The sequence below is a fragment of the Cyrtonyx montezumae genome, unplaced genomic scaffold (assembly GCF_038088225.1).
Source record: "Cyrtonyx montezumae isolate F1298 unplaced genomic scaffold, pur_monq_1.0 scaffold_32, whole genome shotgun sequence".
NCBI lineage: Eukaryota > Metazoa > Chordata > Aves > Galliformes > Odontophoridae > Cyrtonyx > Cyrtonyx montezumae.
The window spans coordinates 6,120,162-6,145,729 of record NW_027072037.1 but is presented as its reverse complement, the minus strand read 5'-3'; the positions used below and the strand labels follow the sequence as shown (position 1 = coordinate 6,145,729).

General features: G+C 37.9%; 1 protein-coding gene across 15 annotated transcripts in view; it reads left to right on the top strand.

The window, feature by feature from the left end:
• The window catches only part of KMT2C (lysine methyltransferase 2C), a 179,690-nt gene that overhangs the window by 120,672 nt on the left and 33,450 nt on the right, over positions 1–25,568 (top strand). For 10 of the 15 annotated variants that reach the window (XM_065744912.1, XM_065744915.1, XM_065744922.1 and 7 more), the window contains 14 exons: positions 4,091–4,156; positions 5,581–5,793; positions 9,494–9,622; positions 11,352–11,471; positions 13,752–13,882; positions 15,493–15,679; positions 20,148–20,252; positions 20,680–20,727; positions 21,909–22,046; positions 22,198–22,230; positions 22,314–22,433; positions 24,578–24,716; positions 24,962–25,176; positions 25,295–25,368. In XM_065744912.1, coding sequence (XP_065600984.1) covers positions 4,091–4,156; positions 5,581–5,793; positions 9,494–9,622; positions 11,352–11,471; positions 13,752–13,882; positions 15,493–15,679; positions 20,148–20,252; positions 20,680–20,727; positions 21,909–22,046; positions 22,198–22,230; positions 22,314–22,433; positions 24,578–24,716; positions 24,962–25,176; positions 25,295–25,368 — 1,718 coding nt within the window. The remainder of the gene's footprint in view (positions 1–4,090; positions 4,157–5,580; positions 5,794–9,493; positions 9,623–11,351; positions 11,472–13,751; positions 13,883–15,492; positions 15,680–20,147; positions 20,253–20,679; positions 20,728–21,908; positions 22,047–22,197; positions 22,231–22,313; positions 22,434–24,577; positions 24,717–24,961; positions 25,177–25,294; positions 25,369–25,568) is intronic. The other 5 variants (XM_065744927.1, XM_065744918.1, XM_065744921.1 and 2 more) reach the window with 4 other exon arrangements.

Here is a 25,568-nt window from a genome sequence, read left to right as displayed (position 1 = left end):
ATCTTTGATCAGTGTTTCATCAGGTTGTTTTTAATATGGTCTCATGTTAAAGTACAGGATCATAGAATCATTTAGGTTGAAAAAGACCTTCGGGATCACCAGATATGACCATCAGCCTGACCTGCTGATTCCCATTACTAAGCCATGTCCATTAGAGTCACATCCATATATCTTTAATATATCCAGGGATGAGGACTCAACCACTTCCCTGGGCTGCCTGTTCAATGCTTGGCCACTTTTTCCATGAAGAAATTCTTCCCAATATGCAATCAAAACCTCCCTTGGCACAACTTGAGACCATTTTGCCACGTCCTATCACTTAAACACCTGAGAAAAGCACTGCAGCTTCCTTTGAGGAGTTATAGGGAGCGATGTGGTCCCCTCTCAGTTTCCTTTTCTCCCCACTAAACAACCTCAGTTCCAACAACCACTCCTCATGAGCCTTGTTTTCTAGTACCTTCATCAGTTTTGTTACTCTTCTCTGAACATGCTCAAACAACTCAGTAGTGAGGGGCTCAAAAACGAACGCTATATTTGAGGCATGATCTCACCAATGTTATACACAAGGGAATGGTCATTTCTCTAGTCCTGCCAGCTGCACTGTTCCTGATGCAATGGGCCTTCTTGAGCACACTCTTGGTTCATGTTCAGCCAGCTGTTGACCAACACCCCTAGGTCCTTTTGCAGGCAACATTTGAGCTGGTCTTGTCCAAGCCTGTACTGTTGCATCAGGTTTTTATCACGTAAATGCAGGACCTGGCACTTAGCCTTGCTGAGTGTCATGCAGTTGGACTCAGCCCATTGATTCAGTATATCCAGATCCTCTGCACAGCCTTCCTGCCCTTGATCAGACTGACATTCCTGCCTAAGTTGATATCATCTGTGAGCTCATGAGAGCGCACTCAATCCCCTCATCCAGATTACTGATTAAAATGTTAAACAAATCTGGCTCCAGTACTGAGTCCTGGGGAGCACTACTGGAGACCTGCTGCCAATTGGGCTAACTACTCACCAGGACTCTCTGAGCCCTGCCAACCACACAGTTCTTCACCCAACAAAACAGTACACCCATCCAAGCCACAGGCCAGTTCTGGGTGGGGGAGAATACTATGGGAAACAGCATCAAAAGCTTTGCTGAAATCCAGGTAAGAAACATCCACAGCCTCTCCCTTGTCTACGAAGCAGGTCATCTTGGAGGAGATCCGTTTAGTCTGGCAGGACCATATGTGCTGTGAAATGGCATCCAAGATCTGTTCCACCTTTCCTCGTACTTTATGAATAAATAATAACTTTCTAATTTATAAGAATTTTGAATATTATCAAGATTGGTGTTAGTGTTACCATGATGTGAGTACTGACAGCTGATCTACGTAGCAGCAGCCTTTGTCTCTGTGCTGTAGGAGACATCGTGTTTAGGAGCAATATGCGCATCTCTCACCCCCACAGTTATACTCTTTCCCAGACAAGCAACTCTAAACCATCTACCCATCATTTCTGCCTGTAATTTACCACTGTACATCATGGCTCCCCTTATGGAAGCACAATCCGTAAAGTCCATCCTTTCAGCTCTGCCTGGTTTTCATTAGTGGGATCAGTTAAGGAGATCTGACTGCAAATGCACGTATCAGCTTGTTACAGCTGATGCGATAAAACAAGACCTATTGTATGTACTTTACATTGCTTCTGTATTTTGTATTTATAATATTAGGAGTTAAAATTCTAAATTTTAATTATTTGGCATGTATTATTTCAGCTGTTACGTTCTTGTGAGTCATAGTATTTCCAAGTAGATCCCTGCATCACACTCACAGTTATGCAGGCATCTAATATTACTCAGGTATTGTGTCCCCACATCGACCATTTTGTACTGTCCTTTCTGCTCGTTTCATTTTTTTCCTGGAATTATTCCTTTCCATTACAGCCTTTTAAATTAAAACCACCTTTCGTTTCAAACTGTGATTGTTCCCATACTACTGGATTTTGTGCAACTTTTTTTTCTTTTTTCTTCTTTTTATTTTTACTGGAGCTGCTGGACACTGCGTATCGTTCATCAGGTTTTAGACCCTTTGGAAAATAAGCATATAATTTTCATTCAATTTCATCTGAGTTCATCAGAAAGCTTTGTTTCATTTTTAATGAGTATATTTTTCCCTTGAACAGTCTTTGTCTGACTTAGAACTCTTTTTTTTCTGTTATCTATTTTATTGATTTAATCTTTTGTCTGCACTCTAATTAGCTCCTTTTATGGAAATTTGCTCAATAATGTCTTCAAATATTGTGCATCTTCTTTGGGTCAGTCTCTGAAGTCCTCACCTTGGTTGCTATCAGCTTGTTTGTTTGTCTTTTTCAAATCTATTCAGTATCCAACACTAAATTTGTTCATCCTGATGTGGATGAGAAGAATCCGTGTTGTACGACTTTTGTGTTAGGACACCAAATTTCTGTTCACAACTCTCTTTATGAAATTTGTTGCTACCTTAGAATCCAGGTCAGTAGTTGTTAGTTCTGACTTAAAACAACTTGTAAACAGTGGAAAGATCAGCTGATATCTCATCTGCCTTTGATTATCTCTTAGAATTTGCCTTTTTCTGTTCCAGGTCAGGGCTTGTGAACGTCTTCCACCCTGCAGCTCATCCCATATGTTTTTTTTTGCTTCCCTACAGCTCAGTGTCTCCTTCAAAATTTCATTTTCAGTTTTGTTTCTTCCGTGCCTTTTCCTCCTGTGTCTTTGTATCAGTTTTTCAGTAATGCTTATGGGCTCCTTACATTTCCTAATTTTCTGTGGGTCACATCATGTACTTTAGTTATGCTTTCCATAAAAATTTCAGAAGACTGCGATTCTTGAAGAGATATTTTGTTTCCTTATTTCTTATGTATGCATAGAAAAACATTCTGTAGCTTTTGTATCTACTACATCCTTGGTTTGTATTTAACAAAGTGTTAACGTTATGTGGAAGTCTGTTCTTTTCCTGGTCTTGCCTTTGTCTCCCAGATTTGTGTGTGAGACTGTAGCACACATGCAACTGGTCTGAGAAACACAAACCTTCCTCACATACTTTGCCTCAGTGATCTGGGCTTGTGTAGTAGATGCAAATGTAGAACACTGGATGTTTGTCCAAGTGTTAAACTCAGCCTAGTTAAGATTTCTAGTGGAAAAAATAAAAGAAGTGAATAAATGCTGAATGTGTGGTAATGCTAACCATGCCAAACTAACTGATTTTTTGGTTTTAGTTCTCAGTGTGAGATAAAAGCTTCTAATTTTCTACTTACTCTGTCTTCATAATCTCTATAATACGAAGTTACTACTAATATTAAAAATCTAATCTACATAATACAGGTTAGTGAAGCAGTTTTGTTAGTGATTACAGTTATTGTCATTAACGCAGGTGGGAAAAACGTTTCTACCTGCAGCAGTAGTATGCTAGCATCAGAGGACATTTTCATTTGTTCTCTGAAGCACACAAGACATATTTTTTAAATTAAGCTTCTACTGTTCCATTGGCCAATATTTTAATTTTGAATAAGAATTACCCTTTCTAACATGAGCAAGTCACACATCATCTGCTCTAAGATACTATATCAGCCTTACTTTGTTTCTTGTATATAAGACATCTGACAGCATAGACACAGCTAGAAGAGAGTGTGAAGCTGTTGGAGTCACCTACCACTTCTGAGGAGTTAAGACAGCAATTGGTACTTGTTCATAAAGTCCTCTGTTATAAGCACGTGGTTTAGCAAACCCTGGACACTGTGAGTAGAGCAGAGGTAACCTTAAAATCCACTAGATCCAGTGCATGCATTTGCCTGTGGTCCAGTAGGAGGAGATAATTTGTCATCATGTTCAGTGCTTCCCCAGGGCCTTTCTTGGCTCAGGTGAACTGGAGATCTTCAGCCAATGTCAGACTTGTTTTGTAGTTACATCTTCTGAGTCTCTGAAAAGCCTTATTTTTTTAAAGGTGCTAGTGAAAATTGCCAACAGCATTAAGTAGGGAGTTTAACAGAACAGTTCGAAGGAAAACTACTTGAGAGTTTCAGTTTAAATCAAGTCACGATTTTTAAAAGTTGAAATGATTTTCCTTATATTTTTCAGTGCCTTCTTTGGACTGTTGTGATTCATCAGTTGGAGCTCAGATTATTTCAAAATCAAAAGAACTAGGTAAAGAATGTAAATGCTTAATCGTTGATCATTTAGCATATTGTAAGGGTATACTTCTACATTAGGCAAAAATTCACTTTTGTTTTTATAACACATGACATTAACTATCCTTCAGTTATCACAGCATGCTTTTCATTATATTTTTTCTTTCTTCTTTCTTCTCTTTTGCTTGCCATACTTGTGCTATAATAATAATCTGAGATTGTGCTTTGGTTCTGCAGACTTAGTTGCTTGCCTTAATATTAGCAGTACAAGATAACACAGTGTGGCTGAGTTAAAAATATACGAAGGATGAAATTGTAGGAGGGCACGACTTCTCTGTGTTTGTCTAATATGTGCTAGGAATTTACAGTCTTGACAAACCTACTGACAAATCATTTTTTATCTTAGTTCCTAACGCTTCATCATGCTAGGAGAGCTTCCATCATGTCAGGATTTTATTCTGCTTGATGCTGCTAAGCATAGTTCTGAGTGAAGCTTATCCCCTCCAGTTTCTGAAAAAATTAAGCAGTTTGTTATGCACTCTTTTTTTAGTTCAACATAAGAAAACAGTCATCTATGAAGAGCTGCATTCAGAACCAGCTGTGTTTTGGGGTACAGGATGTTACATAATAAAATACTTCCTGTTAAAGAAGTTATGATGTTAAGATGTTTTCAGAAATTGTTATCTGGTCATTATACAATTGAACTCAAAGAGCAGAAGCATCATTGCAGACTCTTCATTATTGCCAGTTCACAGAAAGTTCCCAAACCTCTGTTTGCAGTTGCCAGAGCAGATGACTGAGACAGCAGTGTCTTTCTACATCGTGAAGTAAGGAATGATGTAAAGATTTTATCAGACTCAGTTGTCATGCAACAGCTTCAGGAGGTAGAAGTCTTGCAGGTCTTGGAAGACTTGAGTCCTACTCAGTTGACAAATAGATCTTGAGCTGTTCACTTGATATAATTTATTTTTTGTCTACCTTTAAAAGAGGGTTGATAATTTGCCTGATTCACCATGGGTTCTATAAGACTGCAGCTGAGTTACAACATGAAGCTGTGCTGCTGAAGGCTTTGGCTGTTAAGCAGCAGGGACCCAAATTAAGACTTGTACAGATTATTCTGTGTCAGAGGGTACACAAATACCCTATAAGGCACCTGTTTCCATAATCAAGTAGTTCTGTCTAATGAATTCTGGATGTAAGTTGTTCTGTAGCAGTGTAATGGGTGGTTGCTGGATTTGACATCAGACTGAATTATAAAGGTGTAACTGTAACGTGTATGGCAGTATAATACCTGTCTGTTTTATTTATACTGACTTCCTCACTCATGAATCAGTTTCATACATGTGAATTATTAACTCTTAAAAGTGCTGTTCCTAAAGATCTAAGACTTGTAAATTAAAGAGTTTTATATTGCTGTTATGATTCATTTAACTTTTATAGACCCACCGAAGACATACACTCAGGATGGAGTCTGCTTGACAGAATCCGGCATGTCTCAGTTACAGAGCCTAACTGTCACAGTACCTAGAAGAAAACGGACGAAACCAAAGCTTAAATTGAAGATTATAAATCAGAACAGTGTGGCTGTGCTTCAGACACCCCCAGATGCCCAGTCAGAACACTCAAGAGATGGCGAGATGGATGACAGTAGAGGTAGCAATGTTCTTTTGGCCTGTATTGTATGTTGAGTGCTGCACTACACGTGTACATTGCATACATCCCTTGGAGAATGTGTCATTTTTAAATTCTGTACTGATCTCTGCGAGTTCCTTGGGCAGTAGTCATGATTTGCTGTTGCACAGTTCAGGGATTTTCTTACCATTGTTCTGTTATTGTCATCCATGCCATGTGAAACACTTCTCCGAGGCTGGCAACACTGGAAATAGGAATTGCCTCTTTGATCATTTAGGGAATACTGTGCATTTACTGAGTACAGTGTATTTTGAGGCTCTCAACAGTGCAAACGCCATTTGAAAAATGGTAACGTTGGCTCAGCAGTAGATTTCTGTAAGGCCTGTATTTGAAACCAAGGAGAAAGTGAAGTAGCTCTTTACTTGGAGTATTTCTTTTATGAGGTGGGCTAAACTGAGTCTGAGGGGAGAAAAGTACCTTTTGTTCATTCTTATTCCAAAGTAGAATTGAAAGTTTGGAAGAGAATTTTGGGATGTTGCTCTTGTTCAGGTTTATGACACTGTACATAGAAACCTGCTAAATGGTTTCAGTTTCCAGGATAGGGAATCCATTTGACATGGATGGAAGGAGAAAGTTAACAGTGCTTGCACAGCATCTTAGAATGACGAGGGATGAAGAGGTCTGGGCTATCCAACCACCTCACACTATGTACGAGATGAGATTTTGGTAAATTGTGGAAACCCCTGGGAGTGCTCCTTAAACTGCATATCTGATCATTGTGCAGAGGCTCATGTCGCAGGGGCAGCAGTACTCAGTCTCATCTCCTTCCCTTAAAGTGAAGTGAGCACAGCAGCCAGAAGGTGGGAGTTGGAGGAGTGAAAATAAGCCCCTAGGAATACACAACCTTCTTTTTACCTAAATCCTCCCTCTTCAGCACTAGGAACAGCAGCCAGCATGGTGCAATACTGTTCTCCCATCCTCTTTGCTGTAGTCTGGCTGTATATCCTGATAAGTATGTTGGTAGGATTGGTGTTAATCTGTGGCCTGAGGAAAGGCTTACTGAAATGGCAGGTGTGAAAGTTATTGCATTAGTCATACAGGTGTCTGTTACAAGTGGAACAGGGGCACCCCACATCACCACAATCTGAAGTGCTCTGTTTATGCAACACTGACTTGTTGTTAATCAGATTAAATGTCATAAGAAGCTTTTTTTAGATACAGAGTGTGTGCTTGAGATAACTATGTAGTTCAACCATCAACATAGTTTCCATCTTAACTTGTTGATATAAGTATTGTTCTTGTTGTTTGATTAGCACATTCTCAACCTTCTGCTACTGACTGCAATTTTTTGAATAGTAGGTTCCCTTTGTTTATTGCTGTTAGAACAGTTAAGTGGTTGATTTTCTTTTGTTTTCTTTGGAATTCACAATGTTTGGTATGTTATCCAATCATTACTCTGACTCTTATTCATCTCATGCCTTCGTACAGTCCACTAAGTGGATTGGTGAAAGGAAAAATGCTTTCAGTTTTGGTTTGAAGGCATCAAGACAGGGAATTAACCACTTCCTTTCTTCTTTCTCAGTGGTTGATCATCTTTACTTCTACAATTGTGTGCCTGTATTCTCTTTCACAATTATAATTTTCTTATCTGGTTGTTAACTTTTATAGATACCCTTTTCTGCTAGATACCAAGATACTTAAATGTAATAGCAGAGTATGATGGGAGAACCAAAGCTTCCACAGACTCTAATTGCAGTTCTGTGTTTCTTATATTGTGTTTTTTGTTTGTTGTTGGTTTTGTTTTGATTTCATTGTTTTGTTTTGTTTTGCTGGAACATAGCAAACAAAAATACATGTACATGTTCTGTAGATGATTTTTTTTATGCATTGAGAGTCAAAACATTTTCACAAGTGTCTGTAACTGCATGTAAATGGTAGATTGGCTGGGTTTCCTGGGATCTCTAGGCAGTAATATGTGTGCTCTGTAGAGTGGATTGGTGCCTGTTCTCCGAAAGGCTGAAGTTTTTGTGTGGGCATCAAGTTGAATAAGGCTATGCTGTTGCTTTGATTGAAGCAATGTTCCAGTTAAATACAAGTGGTGTGGATGTCACCAAGCTGAGTGGTGCAGTTGATACAATAGAAGGAAGGAGTACCATCCAGAGGGGACAGGACAGGCTTGAGGAGCAGGCTCACATGAACCCCATGAAGTTTAACAAGGTGAAGTGCAAGGTGCAGCACTTGGGTCAGGGCAGTCCCAAACATTGGTGCAGATTGAAGGATGAATGAACTGAGAGCAGCCCAAAGAAGAACCTAAAGTGGCCTACAGGAAAGTTAGATGCGGACACGTTTTCAGGATGTGTAATGGCAGGACCAGAGACAACGGTTCACAGAATCAAAGAATTGTAAGAGTTGGAAGGGACCTCTAGAGATTATCTAGTCCAACTCCCAAACTAGTTCTTAGTTTTAGTTTTAAACTAAAAGAGAGTAGGTTTAGATTAGATATAAATAAGATTTTTTTCACTCTGAGGGCTGTGAGGCACTGGAACAGGCTGCCTGCAGAAGCTGTGGTTGCCCCATCCTTGGAGGTGCTCAAGGCTAGGTTAGATGGGGCCCTGTACAGCCTGATCTTGTGGCGTGGTGTTCCCTGCCCGTGGCAGGGGGTTGAAAATGTGTGGTCTTTAAGGTCCTTTCCAACTTAAAGCATTCTGTGATTCTATTAAAAGTCAGATCAGTGGTAGAGAATTTGAAAGAGCAAGAGTTGTAGCTCTACCACAGCTGAAGTGGTTAGGATGGTTTGGTTTGGTCTGCATAAACAGACTACAAAGCATATTTCATGAACAGTTTTTCTCCTGCTCATGACTGAATGCATAAATACAAAGCAGAAATTTTGATTTTTGATATTTTTTTCCGGGGACTGTTGTATATTTACTCTAGACATTCCAAAAGCTTTACAGCTAAATGAAGATATAATGTCATTATTTTAATCACATTTTAGGGGTACCAGTAACTGAGTTTCTTTTCAATACCAAAGGCTTTTTAGTACTGTTGTACTCAACCTATGTTTTCTGACCTGCATTCCTGTAGAGTATAAACTCAAAATTGTGATCTTTGTCTATAAGGCTGAGTAATTCTGTTGGGTTGAATTTTCTGCAATATAAGTCAAACTCCTCTGCATTAATAAGTCTGCTTCCAGTCAGTCAGACAGCTTCGAGTCAAGAACCCTCCAAACTAAGAGTCATTATATATGATCTTCCATCTGTAGGCTGTATGTTTTCAGTCTGTCTTCTAGATGAAAACAAACTCAACCGAACATAACTTAGATAGAACGTAAGCAAGATATATCTTGTAGGCTAGATGGTATTCAGATTCCTCAGTGTATAGTTAGAAATTGCCTGAATGCTTAGAAAATGCAGCACAGGGTACTGGAAGAGGTGCCTAAAGTGATAAATCTCAAGATTCACGTGTAATAATGATAGCATTTATTCTCTGGTTTTGTGTTGACATAACCTCATAGGAAATTAATGTATGTATGTACTGGGTCTTTGTGCAGTAGAATGGGTTTCTCAAAAGCGTCAGAAGAGCATGGCCATTTATCATCCTCCTGAAAGAAAAAAACCTGTTATTCTCAGTAATTTCTGAGAAAACATTCGGGTGTATACAATTGGGGAAAATGTCTTCCTTCCTCTTTCCAGCTGAACTTAGCATTGCTTCTTTTCTGCAGAGGGTGATCTTATGGATTGTGATGGAAAATCCGATTCCAGCCCAGAACGGGAAGCTGTGGATGATGATACCAAAGTGGCAGAAGGAGCTGATGGGATTAAAAAAAGAAAGCGAAAACCATACAGACCTGGTAGGACACATCATTTGTATGATTGTGTCACTTGTTTTTCTCTATCATTCAAAAGAAATAGGAGAAAAATATGAAATTATGAAGTCCTATTGCTAGCCAGTGATTTTATCATGTTAAAGTTTTTTACCAAGTACTTTTCCAGAGGTTGCTGCACAGCAGTGCAGCTGCAATACTATGTTGTCAATGACTGGTTTGTAGTTCAAATCTATACCATGTTACAGGTTCTTAACTCGGTAGGAAAATGTACTCCATTTATATCATCAATGGAGACCAGTTTGTGTATGTGTATACATCTTCAAGGACCTGAATTTCGGAGAACTTTCTACTGGTATCTTACTTTCAGAAATAATTGATAACAGTAATGTGCTAAACATTTGCAGAGTATGTCTGGCAATTAATTTTAATGAATGCATTTATTGGATGGAATTCGTTTATTTTAATTTATCAGTGCCATCAACTGTTAATTATTCCGTGGAATAATTTGTGTCTTGAATGCAGAACCTCTTGAGCTGTCTTTTGACAGAAGAATACCTAAGTGACTGTGTAGAAAGTAGCTCTGATTCTTTCAGTCTCATTCTAAACTCAAGATACTAAGGTGTCCTTAGACGAAGGCTGGCATTTTGAAGAACCTACATCACATTCCTTAGTGTGCCTCAGTGACTGTGTTAGTGCTGCTTTTGTTTTTCATTATGCAGCCTCTCACTGCTGTGGATGATAAGCACATTGTAGTCGTTGCAGTCACAAATGCTCTTTTCAGCATACACACCCATCCTCCTTTCTGTAATGGCCATATCCTCTGATTATGAAGATAGCAGGGGAGGAGAATAGAGAGAGGAAGCAGGAGTTAGAACACAGTCCAATTTCACTTGCTTCTCTATCAGTAGCTAAGCAGGTTTCTACCTCCATTTTCCTTCCCCAGTGCTGTGCAAGCACCCTGCCTCAGCAGGTCAGGCCCACGTGCGTTTCCCCTTCCATCATGGGGGCACCATATGGAGATGGTGGTACAAACCCACAGCTCTTAACAGAGATCTCCTGTTTCTCTACAAGTAATATACCTCAATAAGTCATTTATTTCCACTGACGCGTCCTCAAGAGAAGAGAGCTTCATTTGCTCAGAGTGATTTTGGATCATGAGTTGTTAAGCAGCCATCTGTTAGGTTTCTGCAGCCAACAATTTCCCTGAAAAATTAAACAAACCTGAGTTTGATGCATGTACATACCTATAGACCAACTGGAAAGGACCAGGAGCACGGCAGTCAATCATTAGTGAAGGATTCTGGAGTTTCAGCCAGTATCGTGTTGGTTAATTATCTTTTCATTATGTGGTACATCCTACTCTAATACTGTCATTTGGAGTGGTGAGCTCTCCAGAGCAATTTGAATTTTCTTATGACCCCTTAATGTTCTTTAATAGGTTTCATTTAGTAGATTGACTAATTTTAGCAATTCATCAGCTTGCCAAGGGAGGAGGAAACCAGCATCTGAAAGTCACCGAGTTTGGCAATTTAATCTTCCTGCAGATGTATAGAGTCCTAAAATTCTGATCTTTCCTAATAATTACATATATACCCACTGAGACGGTAAAATTAAGAAATGAAAAGTATTTTGGATTTGTTCTTAGATATCTCTAGATGCAATTGTCCCCTTTACCTGCAGAATCATCTTGGCTCTCATTCTTGCTATGAAATGCAGTTTTAATCAGTGTATTGAAATTGTGCTTCCTGTTTAGGTATTGGTGGATTTATGGTACGTCAAAGAAGTCGTACAGGGCAGGGGAAGACAAAAAGATCTCTCTCTAGGAAGGATTCTTCTGGATCTGTTTCTGAGCAGTTGCCTGGCAGGGATGAGGGTAAGTGTAGAAATTTGCTTTTTATTTTTTGTTCATGCTTATTAAAGTAAAAATAGTGCAACTTACAATGTATGGTAGATACCAGAGATGTGCTGTGAACAAAGAAGGTTTTAGTGTTTGTTATGATGACTTTTTTAATGAACTGAATATACTCATTCCTATGCACGTACAGTTTTGGCAGAGCCCATATTCTTCTGATAAGCCTTCCTTTTGACACAGTCCTCATCTAGAGTTATATTCTGGGTCGTGAGTTTTAATATTCACCAGTGTTCTGTGTTACACAGACATGTCAGATCTCTTTTGTGCATCTCTTTATTCTCTGTGAATCCTGCACTAGTGAGTTCAGCAATATATTTAGTATTGTATGAAGAAGTAATTGCCCTTGTTCATTTTCAGCTGGATAAGTGAGAGTTTCATAATGTACTCTCATGTCTAAAAAAATCAGTATTAATTTCTAGTACTCTGAGATTCTCTAGATGTGTCATATTCCTCCCTCCCCCCCCCCCCCCCTTCAGTTGTCTTCTTTTCCAGGGCTGAGGAATCCTACTCAAGAGTTTGGTCTCTTTTCTTACAGTGAAACCATTCTGGTGCCTCTGATATTCTAATATTCAGTGGATTGTGCATAAACAAGAAGTCAGGTGTTGTTCCTAGGACTTTTTCTCATGCTTGTTATGTGTAATTAGAATAATCCATCTGGGTTTTTGCACACTACATAGTATAGGTATATTGAGGTATCATGGAGGTGAGATGTGGAATGTATTTAGTTCAGAGTCTGTTTCTCATAATCAGTAGAAAGAGGCAGCTGCTTCTGGAAGTTGACTGACACTATCTAAGAGGACTCTGGCTTCAATTTCTCCTGTTATTCTTTCCTGTTTGCTTAGCTATTCAGTTTAAAACATAGTGGAGACCTGTCTTTACTGCAGTATGTAGTCAGTATTAAAAACTAGTATTTTTTTTCCTTTTTTTGCTTTTGTAGAACTACTTTAAGAAGTCAACAAATGTTTCTGTTATCATTGCAACCCAGCATAGTAGCTGGATTTCTAGTTCAGAAAAAGGGTTTGCTTTTTCTTCAGTATTAAAGTTACAGCTATGTCTTCCTGCATTGTAAATTCTATATCAGCATGGTATACCAAATTGTTCTAGGTACTGCAGAAAGATTTTGCTTAAAAATTTTCAATTTATACATAGTAATCTTCTCCTTTAAAAAAATAAAAAAAGGTTGAAAAGTGAATTACTCATTCTCAGTAGTTTATTCTTAAAAAGCAGTATTCTTCAGTTCAACAGTTAAGCTTCTTGCTCAGGCAAAATTCTTTGTTAAGAAAAAAAATAACTCAGAAAATCTTTGTATGTTTTACATCATCGTAGCTTGCTGAGAGCTTCCTCATCAGCTGTACAAAGCTGTCGGTACCCTTGTTGTGTCCCACTTCCTTTTGCTGCAAAAACTCTCTTGAACAATGCAGAGATCACAGTGTTGGTGAGGCTCAGTCTACTCACAGTCCTCTGCATATGGTACAAGAGATGACTGTAGCTCAGAGTGGCAGATTTTACTACATAATGTAGTTTTTTAAGTAACTTCCCAGGATCATTAACTTGTAATTAGCTTTTGCAAGGGAGAAGTGGAGGAGTTAAAAAGTTTAGTTCTTCCCCTGGTGTTTTCACTGATGTGCTGAATTAAAGTGTTGAATGATTGATTAGCACGCTGTTCTGTGTTCATTAGGAAAAAATGTGGTGCAGCTTTGTAATTGGTAGCTGAATAAATGTGTAATTTTTATTGAAGGACTTCTTTATAGATTCCTTTTTTTGGTCTGTGCATTGTTTCTATAAGCCATTGTTCAGGTTTTAAAAAGAGATTCGTACTTCTAATCTGAGAAAGACTTGTTTATAAGCAGGAAGGGGATCCATGTGTAATTCAGCAGAGTGGATTCTGGAGATGCAGCTTCAGTAGAATTCTCTACTATTTCAAATAGCTGTTTGTACCTATAGTTTCTCTCCAGTGACCACATTTATGGGTTGGCTTAGAGATAGAAAAATTAAAGATTTACCTACAGGTAAGGTATGATAAGATCATGATGTGGCTAGTATCACAGATGACATTTGTGACTTTTTGAGCCCAGACAGTTCAGATTCATAGCTGTCTAGATGAAAGCCACATTTAGATGGTACCTAGAGAGGGATTCTGGGTAATCCAGATAACTCAGGCCCTCAAATAGGCAGCAAGATATGCTACCACTGTACCTTCTGAGAAGGTTGTTTATTTGTTCCTGAATGTTACTTTTATAGGCTGGACAGAACAGTTGCCTGACACTCCAGTTGAGGAGTCTACCCCAGCTTCAGAAAGTACTGAGAAAATAAAAAAACGTTACAGGAAAAAGAAGAATAAACTTGAAGAAACTTTTCCTGCCTACTTGCAGGTAAAACTTGCACTGTGCTTTGTGTGTGCCAACGTTTAAATACAAGATCTTTGTGTTTGTTGATTCATGAGTCGTTTGAACTGTATTTCTTTTCTGACTACTAATTTATCATTCAAATGTCTTGGTTTTTCTCTTAGAAGTGTTTATAAGTGTGTAGGGAAAGCTGTGTATTATGTTGATTCTTCTCTGGTGTTGTTTCTCATTGCAGAGGCTTCTGCTTGCTCTGAGAGAGGAAGAAAAACACCTTCCTTTTCTCTCTAAGCTGACACATAACATTTTCAGCTTGTCTTCTCATGTGCTGCATTCATCTGTTTCACATTCCTTAGCCTGATCATGACATTTACTCTAGAATACTACCTTTTCTTGACAGAAGATTATAGAACCTGATTTTATAGGGGAAACTTTATTTATAGATTCATGTTTTTATATGCTCTGCATCTCCTAACCACAACAATCCCTGCTCTTTTACCCACTCACCATTACTAATGTGATGCCCCCAGAGGTAAGGAGTAGCACTCGCTGAACCTTAGGAGTGTGGAGAATTACTAGGATGTTAATGTTGATTGACCAACTTATCCACCCTCAACTGTTTTATAAGGCAGTTGGTTTGTATCTTCCACTGAGAACATTACGTGGCTTGTTCTTCTCAGCCATCTTTTTCATGAAAACCTTATTTTCTTCCAGATATTTACTAAACTTCGTGACATAAACTAATTCAAATTTAAAAGGAAAGAAGTGACAGGAGGTGGCACAGTCTTTGTAAAAATAATTGGTATTTCATGAGTATGGAAGTAAGTTGGAAGGAAAGTACTTCAGCACCATTTCCTTTCTGTTAATAAGAGCTCACATTTTTTCTTAATGCACCATTTCTTCAGAATAAATATTTGATTCTTTTTTCACTCATGTAGGAAAAAAGATACTAAAATTCAGTCTATAGCTTTAATTCTAGCTGTTGTCACCTAAGTAAAGATTTTAAAGAGTACACAAAAACGGGAGAAGTTGTTATGTAAAAATTGACTTGAAAATTTGCTAGACTATTGTCAAACTATTGATGTACTCAGGACTTAGGTGTGTGGTAGCTGTTACACAATATTTCACATGTAAAATGTAAGTTTAACAGTGTTGGGTGTTTTGTTCCTACATCTCTGGTTGTGTGATTTTGTACTAAGTGAAATCCAGTGTTTAACTGTTCTGGTGTTTGGCCATGATTGAGTTGTTCAGTAATATTCTTCAGCTGTCATTATTGTGCGACAAGAAATACTTCAAGTACTGAAAACCTTTTTTGAGATATATCATGTATTGCTGTGTTCATTTATATGTGTTTGTAATAACTGTATTGTTACAGTGTCTGTGCTGTGCATATGTAAGAAGACTTAGAAATATTTCTGTGTAATTTAAGGTGTGAAATTAAGGTAGTTAGGTAGCTACTTTAGATAAGTGGTAATTAGTATATCCACATCTCATAGCCTGGAAAAAGTACTGCTATACAGGATAAAGTGTGGAACTCAGACCATAATCATTGGTATTTTCATTTTACATTTGCTGTTTGTGTAACTTTTTCAGTAGATACAGTGTTTTTCCTACATTGAATCATTTTCTCCTCTTTGCAGGAAGCTTTCTTTGGGAAAGATCTACTAGATACTAGTAGACAGAACAAGATGAGCCTTGATAACTTACCTGAAGAATCGCTTCCACTCTCATGTAAAGCCAATTTGGCAACCAGTTTCTTGGATCCTTCATCTGACCCTCTTCTCAGCTCAACCTCCACTCCAGCTCAGGCAAAACTGGGACCTCAAGGTATACAAAGCTGAAGTTAGTGATAACCTGCTAGTTTGTTTTCATTACAGCTTGAGTTCTTCACTGACTTTCTTTCAAAATGCAACTGTCATCTTTTTCAATGTTCTGTATGTTAACTGTCCTTGCAAAGTAACATTTATAATTAGGAATATCCAGCTCTGGGGTTTTGCCTGTTTCAGAAAGAGCAGTGGATGGAGTAATTGGAACTTGATACAAATCTGAAAGTCTTTGACAGCAACATCCACATCCGTAAAATTCATGGAAATGAATTCCTTCCAAGAATACATGTATAAGTCCATTATAAGATAATACCAAAAAAAAATGAATTAAAAAGCACTTATGGAAGTGTACTGGTGGTTAGTTTGTTAAGTATCATCCAACTTCTGTCTTATTTGAAGTTTTAGATTATTTTAGGTTGCTGGTCTCCTCTCTTTCTCCTGTTCTTTCTGAACATGAGCATCCTTTCGAGGTACAGTTTGTAGCCCCTAGGCCGTCTTTTGGTCTTGCTTTCTCTTGCAAAATTTTGCTGGAGGTATTGAGAGATTTGCAGATATCCAGAGGGTTGCAAGTACTGCTGGAAGGACAGTGTCATGCAAAAGAACAATTAAAAACTTAACTGTCTTCACCACATGCTTTTTTTTCTTGGCATCTTGTGGTGTGTGCTCTGTGCTAGAGGTGTCTTAATATTCTCATATTTTTTAACTGTTAACTCTTTCTTGCTTACATGAGTTAACTTGTCACTTCTGTTTCGGTTTATCCTCTCATCTTTTTCCATCTAGAAGTGTTGTTAGTTCTGAATGCCCGGCACCCTTTTGCAGAGATAATTTCTTCGTGGTTGTGACTTATTGAAAATCTGCTAAATGAAAAGCAAAAGGCTATGTTATAATTAAACACTGATTGTTAAACACTTGAAAACGTGAATAGTGAATGCAAAAGTTAACTTCCCCTTAAGGGTAAACCACTGCAAATGAAGTGTTTCAAAGTCTGTATTTCATTGGTTCCAACTCTGCAGGAAAATGTATTTACACAGATTTTTTCACCTCAGCATTCTTTGAAGAAGCACAGATTCAGAAGTCTTTGTCAGCATATCAGACTGCATGATTGAAGTCATTAATGTTCATGCAGTATGATAGTATGAGATGTTAGAACTGTACTGACGTGATGCTAATTTAATGTTCTGTTTTTCCAAGTAAAAGGAAATTAAAAAGCAAGAAGAGTTTTTCTAAAATGTTCTTTATGAATAAGCAAAGCACTAAAACTTCATAATTTCCTCTTATTTTTTATACAGAAATAAATTATAAGGATGTGGTTATTAGAAAATAAATGCAACCACTGAAGTGAATAACCTACCATCTTTCCCATTTTATATAAGAGGCTCAAAAGACAGTATTTTCTGGCCATGAGAACGTTCTCAGCAATGATATCTCCAGTGTTTGGATTTCAGGCCAAAACAGCATCCAGACAAAGCTGTTTGTTGCAGTTGGAGAGCCAGAGGGTGAAGTCGTCTGCCAATATTGATCAGTTCCAGTGCAATTTTTCTTAACTCTTTTGCTGTGACTGCGTGGGAGACAGTCATTTCCACAACAGTATCCATGTGTCTGAGAGAGCCAGATGCAATTTGGGTGATGGAGACCCTCATAAATTTGCTAATTATTGAGCTAGCAACAGGCACGTTGTCCCTTCTGGCTAGCATTGCAGAGCTGGTGGTAAAGAACAGTAAAAGAGCACCTGTGCAGTTTTCATCAGTTTGACAGACCTGCTTTGTTCACTGCACCAGGAGGTGGTAGGAGCATGTTGCTACTGTGTTATCTTCCTACAGTGCTATTTGTCACAGTGATTGCTAACTCGGTGAGGATCCGTGCTTAGTTGGATAGGTCTTTCCCACAAGGAAGTTGTTCTTCTCTGGGAAACTCCAGTTGATTGAACCCAGCAATAAGGGTTAGATAAAGTTCATCTTCCAAAGAGCTCTCAAGCTTCTGAAGAAGAAGTTACTGGATCTGCTTTGCTTTTCAGCATGTATACAGGGCTGCTAGGGAGTTAACAGTGATGAATTCCTGATGAATTTGCAGTGTGTTTCAGTGACATTTTGTGATTATTTGTTCTTTGAGCTTCGTTAAGGATAGCCAAAGCTTTTGCCAGTAATGATGGCTGCTGGCAGAGCCAATCAGAGAAGTGTTTGTCAATTCTTTTCTTCACTGCTTTGCTAGTTACTGGGAACTGTGTTTGAAGCTCTGATTTTTATCTGGCAAGGAGGCTTCAATTTGTATTTTCAGTTGTAAGACTCATCTCTCCTGTAACACAAATGTTCCACCACTGTGGTGTACTTAACATGGGTCCAAACCTTAAATTCATTTAGAAGAGAGCACTAGAGCAGGGTGCAGAGGCTTGCTTGCTGGGAGCACCAGCAAGATGTTGAAGATGCTGATGGTGATCTATACATCCTGAGTGCTCTGGGGACTCCCTGTGCCACTCTTGGGATTCTTTACCTGGCTGAGTCTCTATAAAAAACAAACAAACTAACCAAAACAAAAAACAAAACCAAAATCCTTCTTGGCAAGATGTATTCTGTGAAGGTTTTGGAAGTAAGAAGGAATGCTAAGGGAATGCTTCCTGCTCAAAAAGCGAGGAGTCTATGCAACTGATTCCAGTGCTGCTGGGATGTTTCATGACTAGATAGATAGCATTTGATTAAACATGTTAGGGTGGCTGCAGCCTTGGGAGAGGCATTTTTATTCTTTTAGAACTTAAAGTAAATACATCAGAGGAATCAGGATCATGAGATTAGCAGTAGAACAGAGCTCTGTTAGAGATCCAGCATTATAAGCAACTTATTTTCCTTTTAGCCTCGTCTTAGTTTACATCTCAATTCTGAAGAGTCAAATTAATGAACAGTATTGAGCTATTTATTTGGCACCAGATGTCAACCAGCTATTGATTGTGGTCTGAAGCAGCTGACGAAAGGGATTTAGTTATTTCCAAGATAATTAGCACTTGCTGAATTAAAAATGGCAAAAAAGAAAAAAAAATGTGTTAGATGAGATATATAGTATGAGACTTACTCATGGAATCCAGCCACCTCCATCACTGGTCCTCACTATTTTTATGGTCTTAAGCAGCTCCATCTTGATAACATTCACTTCTTTTTACACCCACTGAACTCATTGGAAGGCCATTACAGAGTCCAATTGCCCCAATAGTTAGAAGCCTTTTAACTTAAAGCCTGAATTTATTCACAGTTAGTTTGTAACAATGAACGGTAAACACTTCCATTACATTTTTTCACCTTAGTCTTTTTCTGGCTACTTACTCAGTGTCTTTATATTCAAACTAGAAGTTGAATTATTAGGAACAGATCTCAAGCTGTGGAGAAAAACACGGTAGCATCCATTATTACAGAAGAACTGAAGGCTGCTGATATTGTCTTGCTGTTTCCTTCATAAGGGCTTTTTTCTCTTTAGTATTTATCTGCCTTCAGACAGGAACTCAGGTGAAAGACAGATAAATCAGTTCTTTTCCTATCAGCCAAGTGAAGATCTTGACAGAACTGTGTGTACTTGATGCTAGTTACCAACCTGCGTGATGATGTTTGGACCAAACACAATTGAATTCAGAACACCAGAAGGGAAAACTCACTATAAAAGAACCCCAAACTAGCTTTTATTTAAGACTCAGTGTTTTATAGTCCTTTTTTCACCAGGTATATAGTCAAAAGAACTATACCCACCAAATGGTTTTGAGATGTTTCTAAACACTCCTAATCCTGATAGGAGTTGTATTACATTACATGCATGTGAATGGAGTAGAGCACGCTGGCACATTGATCCACCCAGCTGAGCAGCAAACATAAAACATTATTCAGTAATTTATTGCTGGTTTCTGATAGATTGCTAAGCAAACCATGACATCTCTACCTTTGGTTTTTCTCATTTTTTTCAGGATTTCTTCTGATCTTAAAAATAATGTCTCAAATTTCCATTTTTGTTTACTATTACTACTTCTGGTTTTCCTTCTGTGTCATGTTATGATATCTGGTTGCTCTTAAGAAAGGTAGTGGTGGTAAGAGAAGAACCATGATCTCTGTTCTCTTACTGCGAGCTGTCTCCTTTACAAAACTCTTCTTGACTCTTGCCTTCATAGGCTTTTGTCACTTATATATTGAGTTCTCACATGATCCTAGTAGGTTTTTTTTTTCCTTAAAACCATCCAGTCTCCCTTCCACACAACTGATTTATGTTATCACTTCTACTACACTCAGAATGTCTAAAGAATATAGGCTTGTGAGCATGGCTACAGTACTAACAAGTGAGAGCTGTCTCTCACTTCAGAGCGACCTGCAGAGCATCACACACTACGAGGGTCCTTATGGCCTGTAAATCTGTGTTTGAATTTAGAGCTCAAGCTATCACTGGAGTCACATTTAAACATAAAACTGCTGCAACTGGTTGATTTTATTGTGTTTCTTTTACAGGTAGCACCGATGACCCCTTAGCTGATCTTTCTGAAGTCTTAAATAACGATGATGATATTCTTGGAATACTTTCTGATGATTTGGTAAAGTCTGGAGATCATTCAGGTATGAGGTCTCTATTCAGGTTTATGAGGTCTCTCTGGTATTTGCTTTCTTTTTTTTCTCTTTACTGTAGATGTGGTGGTTGTTTTATACCTGTAGGTTATGCTCTAGGTTATTTCAGATACAGTTTCTATATTGTAAAAATACCTTGGTTTGAGATGATTTTGTTGTCTTCTGCAAAAAAAAAAAAAAAAAAAAAAAAAGAGAGAGAGAGAGAAGAAAAAGAAAAAAGCAAACAAAAAATCCACACAGCCCCTTCAACATTTTGTTTTACCTGGCTCTTTGCTTTGCTGCTTAAGAGAGAAAAAAAAATAGCTGCTGTTGTCTGTCATACCTGCGTAGCTTTTTCAGCATGAAGCTTTTTCTTTACTTTTGTTTTGTTTTGTTTTCATGTTATAATCATCCATTTTATCTGGTTTGGGTCCTGTAGGTCTTGATTTATGCACTTTCCAGGTTGAGAACTCACCCTCCCCATTTGGTAAGAAACTAAACAATGGATGATCCATGGTTAGAAGTAGTCACCTTTCCTAGTGGTTTTAGCTGAAAGAACTGCATGTGTAGAAACTAGCATTCCTTTACTGTGTCACTAATTCATGCTTCCATTTCCCACTCTTTCTGTATTGTTTGAGTCTAACGTGACCTCTGCACGCTGCATTTAGTAAAGTTCTGCATACAGTTTTGCTGCCAGTATTCAGAAACCTTCCTGAGTTTTTGTTTTTCATGATACAAAGCCATGTGTTTTCTTGCTGTCACTGTATAATATTACTTACAGTAGTAGTGTATTGTTTTTATCGTAGTGATATCTTTAGTAAATTACAAGCATTTTAACAATGTGAATATATTAAAGCATGAATGAAGTAGTCAGATTGATATCTTTTTTCCACTGGATATCTTTTTTTTTTTTTTCTGCTGAACCATGGTTCATCAGTTTATGTAAGACACACTCTGGCAATGAGTAGAATGGCATGTTTCGTTATTTAAAATCTATTTTTATATGGTGTTTAATACAGAAATATATTTTAAATACTGAAGTTTATAGCTTTACCTTCAAAGATGTTTCTCTTATGAGAGATCTATTGGCATGTAAAGGATGCTATGAAATTTATATACGTTTTATCAGCATCAACAAATCACTTGTTGTAACCTAGAATATTCAGTAGTTGTTCTTGAAATGGAAACTCCTGAGAAGAGTTTGATACTGAGTACACTTCAGGAGCACTTCAATAGATAATGTAATGTAATATATAAGAATGTTTGGGAGTGAAGCTTGAGGTGCACATTAAAACATATTGACTGCTAGTGTGATTCTTTTTAAAGTGTGAAAAGTAATTACAGTGGAACTGTTTACTGAGAACTGTATGCTTCAAAACACGCTGTACCTGAACTCAGTTGTCTTATTTCAACAAAATTTTCCCATTCTTCCAGTTGTGTTTGGTTCAATTAACGTTCCTCAGACAGTGTAGGAAACTGGAAGTGTATAGTTGGGGGTGTGTGTTGACTTTTCTCTAATGAATGTCTTCTTTTTCCTTACCTTTCAAATTTTGAGAAAGTCTTCATTTAGTTGATAGCTCATCTCTAGGGAAAAGATGTTTTATGCCTTTTATTCTGTATCAGTAGATTTTAATATTTATGTCTAACTTTATTTTCTTTCTCCCTTAGCTGGATTGGATATTGGTCCCATCTCTGATGATCCTTCTTCTCTGCCTCAGCCAAACATCAACCCAACTTCACGGCCATTGAGTGAGGAACAGTTGGATGGAATCCTCAGTCCAGAACTAGACAAAATGGTCACAGATGGTAATTTTTTGTTGTTCTTGATCTAGTCTTCTAGAAAGTGTTTTCTGTTGTTGAACTCACATTGCTACCTTTGTATCACTACCTACTTGCTTGCAGAATTAATTTTACTGCGTTTTTTGAATGATAACTCCCATATTTTTAATTTGCACAGGTGCTATTCTTGGCAAATTGTACAAAATCCCAGGTATGTACTCTCAGTCTGAGTTGTCTTCTATAAGATTTTGTTTATAAGCAATGTCAGCCAACTCATGCACAGTGTTTTTGCAGAGCTAGGAGGAAAAGATGTTGAAGATTTGTTCACAGCTGTGCTAAGTCCGGCAACCACACAGACAGCTCCTTTGCCACAGCCTCCACCTCCACCACAGCTAATGTCTTTGCACAGTCAAGGTATGTTCATCTGTCACTTCTAAAAACAGCAGCTTAGTCAGGAGAGGTGTGCATCTGTTAAACACTGACTTGAAAGTAGGGCGTGCTTTACTTCCTGCTATTCTTAGCTCATGGAAGCTGCAGTTGATAATTCATGAAGTATTTTTCTAAAATTGCTTGAAAAGGCAGCAGGTGATTAATGTGCAGGTGAATTCTGCTAACTTAAAGGGACAGGTATTTTAGATTTGTGTGATGTGTTGGAGCTTTTATTTTAAATGACACTCTCATATTCTTGAAACTGTCTGCGATAAAGCATGTGTTCTCTTCTGCATTTGCTCTTTCATTACTTTTGAGTACCTCCTCAAGGGTAATGAGAAAGTCTGTGTGACAGTGATTTGGTGATTCTTAATTTCGTTTAGGGAGTCTTAATTTCATTTAAGAATTCAGTTTAGCATGCTAACTATTCCTATCCAAATAATAAAGAGAAGGATGAGAAGTTTTGAAAGATATAATTTATTCTCTTTCTTACTATTAAGATTATTATGAATTGATACAGCATATTGCTTCTTTTATATTGAAGGCAAGAGGCAGACTAATTTTATTTATTGTAGTTACCATTAGAGCAGGTTTTAGCAGTATGTATGAGCATGATTAGATGCACTCTTTTCTCCTCAGACTTCACCATTAATGGGTTTTCCTTAAGCTCAAGTGAAAAGTGCCCATTCTTTCATACTGCTACTACAAAAAGTAGTCTGCAAATTGATTTCACCTGTGAATTCATCATAAGAATAAAAATGGTTGGTTGTATTTCCATAAAAAGGAAAGCCTTCAAAAATTCTTGGAAAGGAGAGAGTTTAAAGCAAATAATGAGGTGATTCAAAGCAAAAGTAATGTGGATATCTGTACCAGTTTCCCAGATGTTTGGGTACTTGGAGATAACTTCAGCATTTGAACGCTGTAAACAGATTGTTTAACTTTCTCCCTATGGGAATTGCCACAACTAACAAAGTTTTAGATTTATAAGTTGTTCAGTTACTGTGTAATGATCCACATGTTTCTGCGAGATAAATGCTTCATAAATGGGGAAGCTTATATCAAGTCTCAGCAATTTCATATAAAATTAACACTGTCTTTTCATGAAGACATATAAGCCTCCTGCATGAATTAGAGGCCTGGCCCATCCTTGCTTGCCAGGTCTTCACAGTTAGAGTATGCTGTGATATAGCATATTCTCTTAAATGCTGACTGATGAGTTACTTCCATCCAAACCAAACTTTTCTGTGTAGTTTTTGTAACCTTTGAACAAGAAGGTAATGAGCTCAGGCATGGGAGAATGTTTCAGTGTTACTCTGTGAGTATATCAATTCCTCAGTTGCTTTTGTGCTTTTAGGAAAATATTCAGAACACAGTTATGATGGCATTTAAGTGACAGGGACTCACAGGTCAGTGTTAATTCTATATATAGGAACATCTGCAAAGACCATCTGCTGGAATAAATCTGTCCATGCCACGTTTGCTTAATATTTTGTTCAAATAAATAAAATATTCTGCCCTCATGTTGCTAAACTGGACATTTAATCATAGTGATGGTGTTCATTTGACTAGGTTTATCTGTTTCATCAGTTACAAATTCCAGAGTTAACAGATAATGAGGCTTACTTCAGTATGCTGCTGTCTCAGAAGGTGCTTAGTTCAAGTATAATTCAATCATAACTCTGAAGACTGAAAGCAACTTGGTCCATGCGTGATGCTTGGCAGCAGCATGGATTTTTCTCTTCTTTGTTGTAGGCACTGAATCTGGGTATAAGAACAGCAACAAAACCATACAGACCACCATCCTTTAGGATTATCCCCCTATATAAAGTGTGGTGTGGTTTGCACAGGCTGGTGCAAAAACTTTGGAAATGGCATTTGAAAAGAAGGACTTAATTTTTCAGACAGAAGTAAATCAGTACAGGGATGTGATGGTAGAAAAGAACACAAGCTTATAGTGAACCAAAGTAAACTGATCTCAAAACCTTTCCAGAATTGTAAGGTCAATGCTATAGAACATGAAAGGAGTTAGTTTCTCATTAGATAAGACATGCCTTCTTCACTAAACATTTTGTCCTCTACTTTAAAAAGCCTTCATACGTTTAAGTAATAATTCAAAATTCTCATTCTAGGAGAGAGTGCGTTTCCAAGAGTGCCACTTATGAATGGTCTGATTGGCCCTAACCCTCATCTCCCTCATACAGCTTTGACTCCTGGAGGTGGCCTGGGCACTTTCTCTCCCATAACACAACAACCATACACTGATACCAGGTACGTTAAAATGGGAAGTCAGAGGAATCCGTTGGTTAGCAGTTGTTGCTTGGGTGATAGTGGTGTTGTTAGTACTGTGAAACTGTTAGCATTAAACTAATTGGTTATTGACAGGTACTGCAAAAACTATGTTCTTGCAGTCTGCTGGCTAATGAGATAGCAAGCAAAGTTAAGTACTGTGCTATTTGTTTTTATATATTGAGAGAAATCTATTTGCAAAATAAAACTCCTTTCTCATTTGTCAGGGATAAGAATCCAGCATTCAATCCCATGGTAAGTGATCCGAACAGCTCATGGGCACCATCTGCTCCACCTTTGGAAAGTGAAGGTGATACAATGTCCAATGCTCAAAGAAGCACTCTTAAGTGGGAAAAAGAAGAAGCATTGGGTGAAATGGCGACTGTAGCACCTGTTCTCTATACAAACATTAACTTCCCTAATCTAAAGGAAGAATTCCCAGGTGAGTGAATTAGCAAATAAATAGTGTGTGGAAATTTACACATCTATATGTAAAATAATATGAAGTAAACTTATTAATGCTTTGCATGTTAACAATTTTTTTTTTATTTTAAATGCAGACTGGGCTACAAGAGTGAAGCAGATTGCTAAATTGTGGAGGAAAGCAAGCTCACAGGAGAGAGCCCCATACGTGGTAAGAAAAAACACTTCCTGCATTTGCATGCTTTCAGCAAAAGTGTATTTTATCTGTGGGATTTTCATTTGTTTTTTTAAATAAGTTTATGGTTAGTGAAAGTTCACTTGCCTTTCAGCCTTGAAATAAACTACTTTAGTATTGTGCAAGATAAGGTTGTTAAATGAGATGAGAACGTTTGTTCTCACTGCTACATTTGA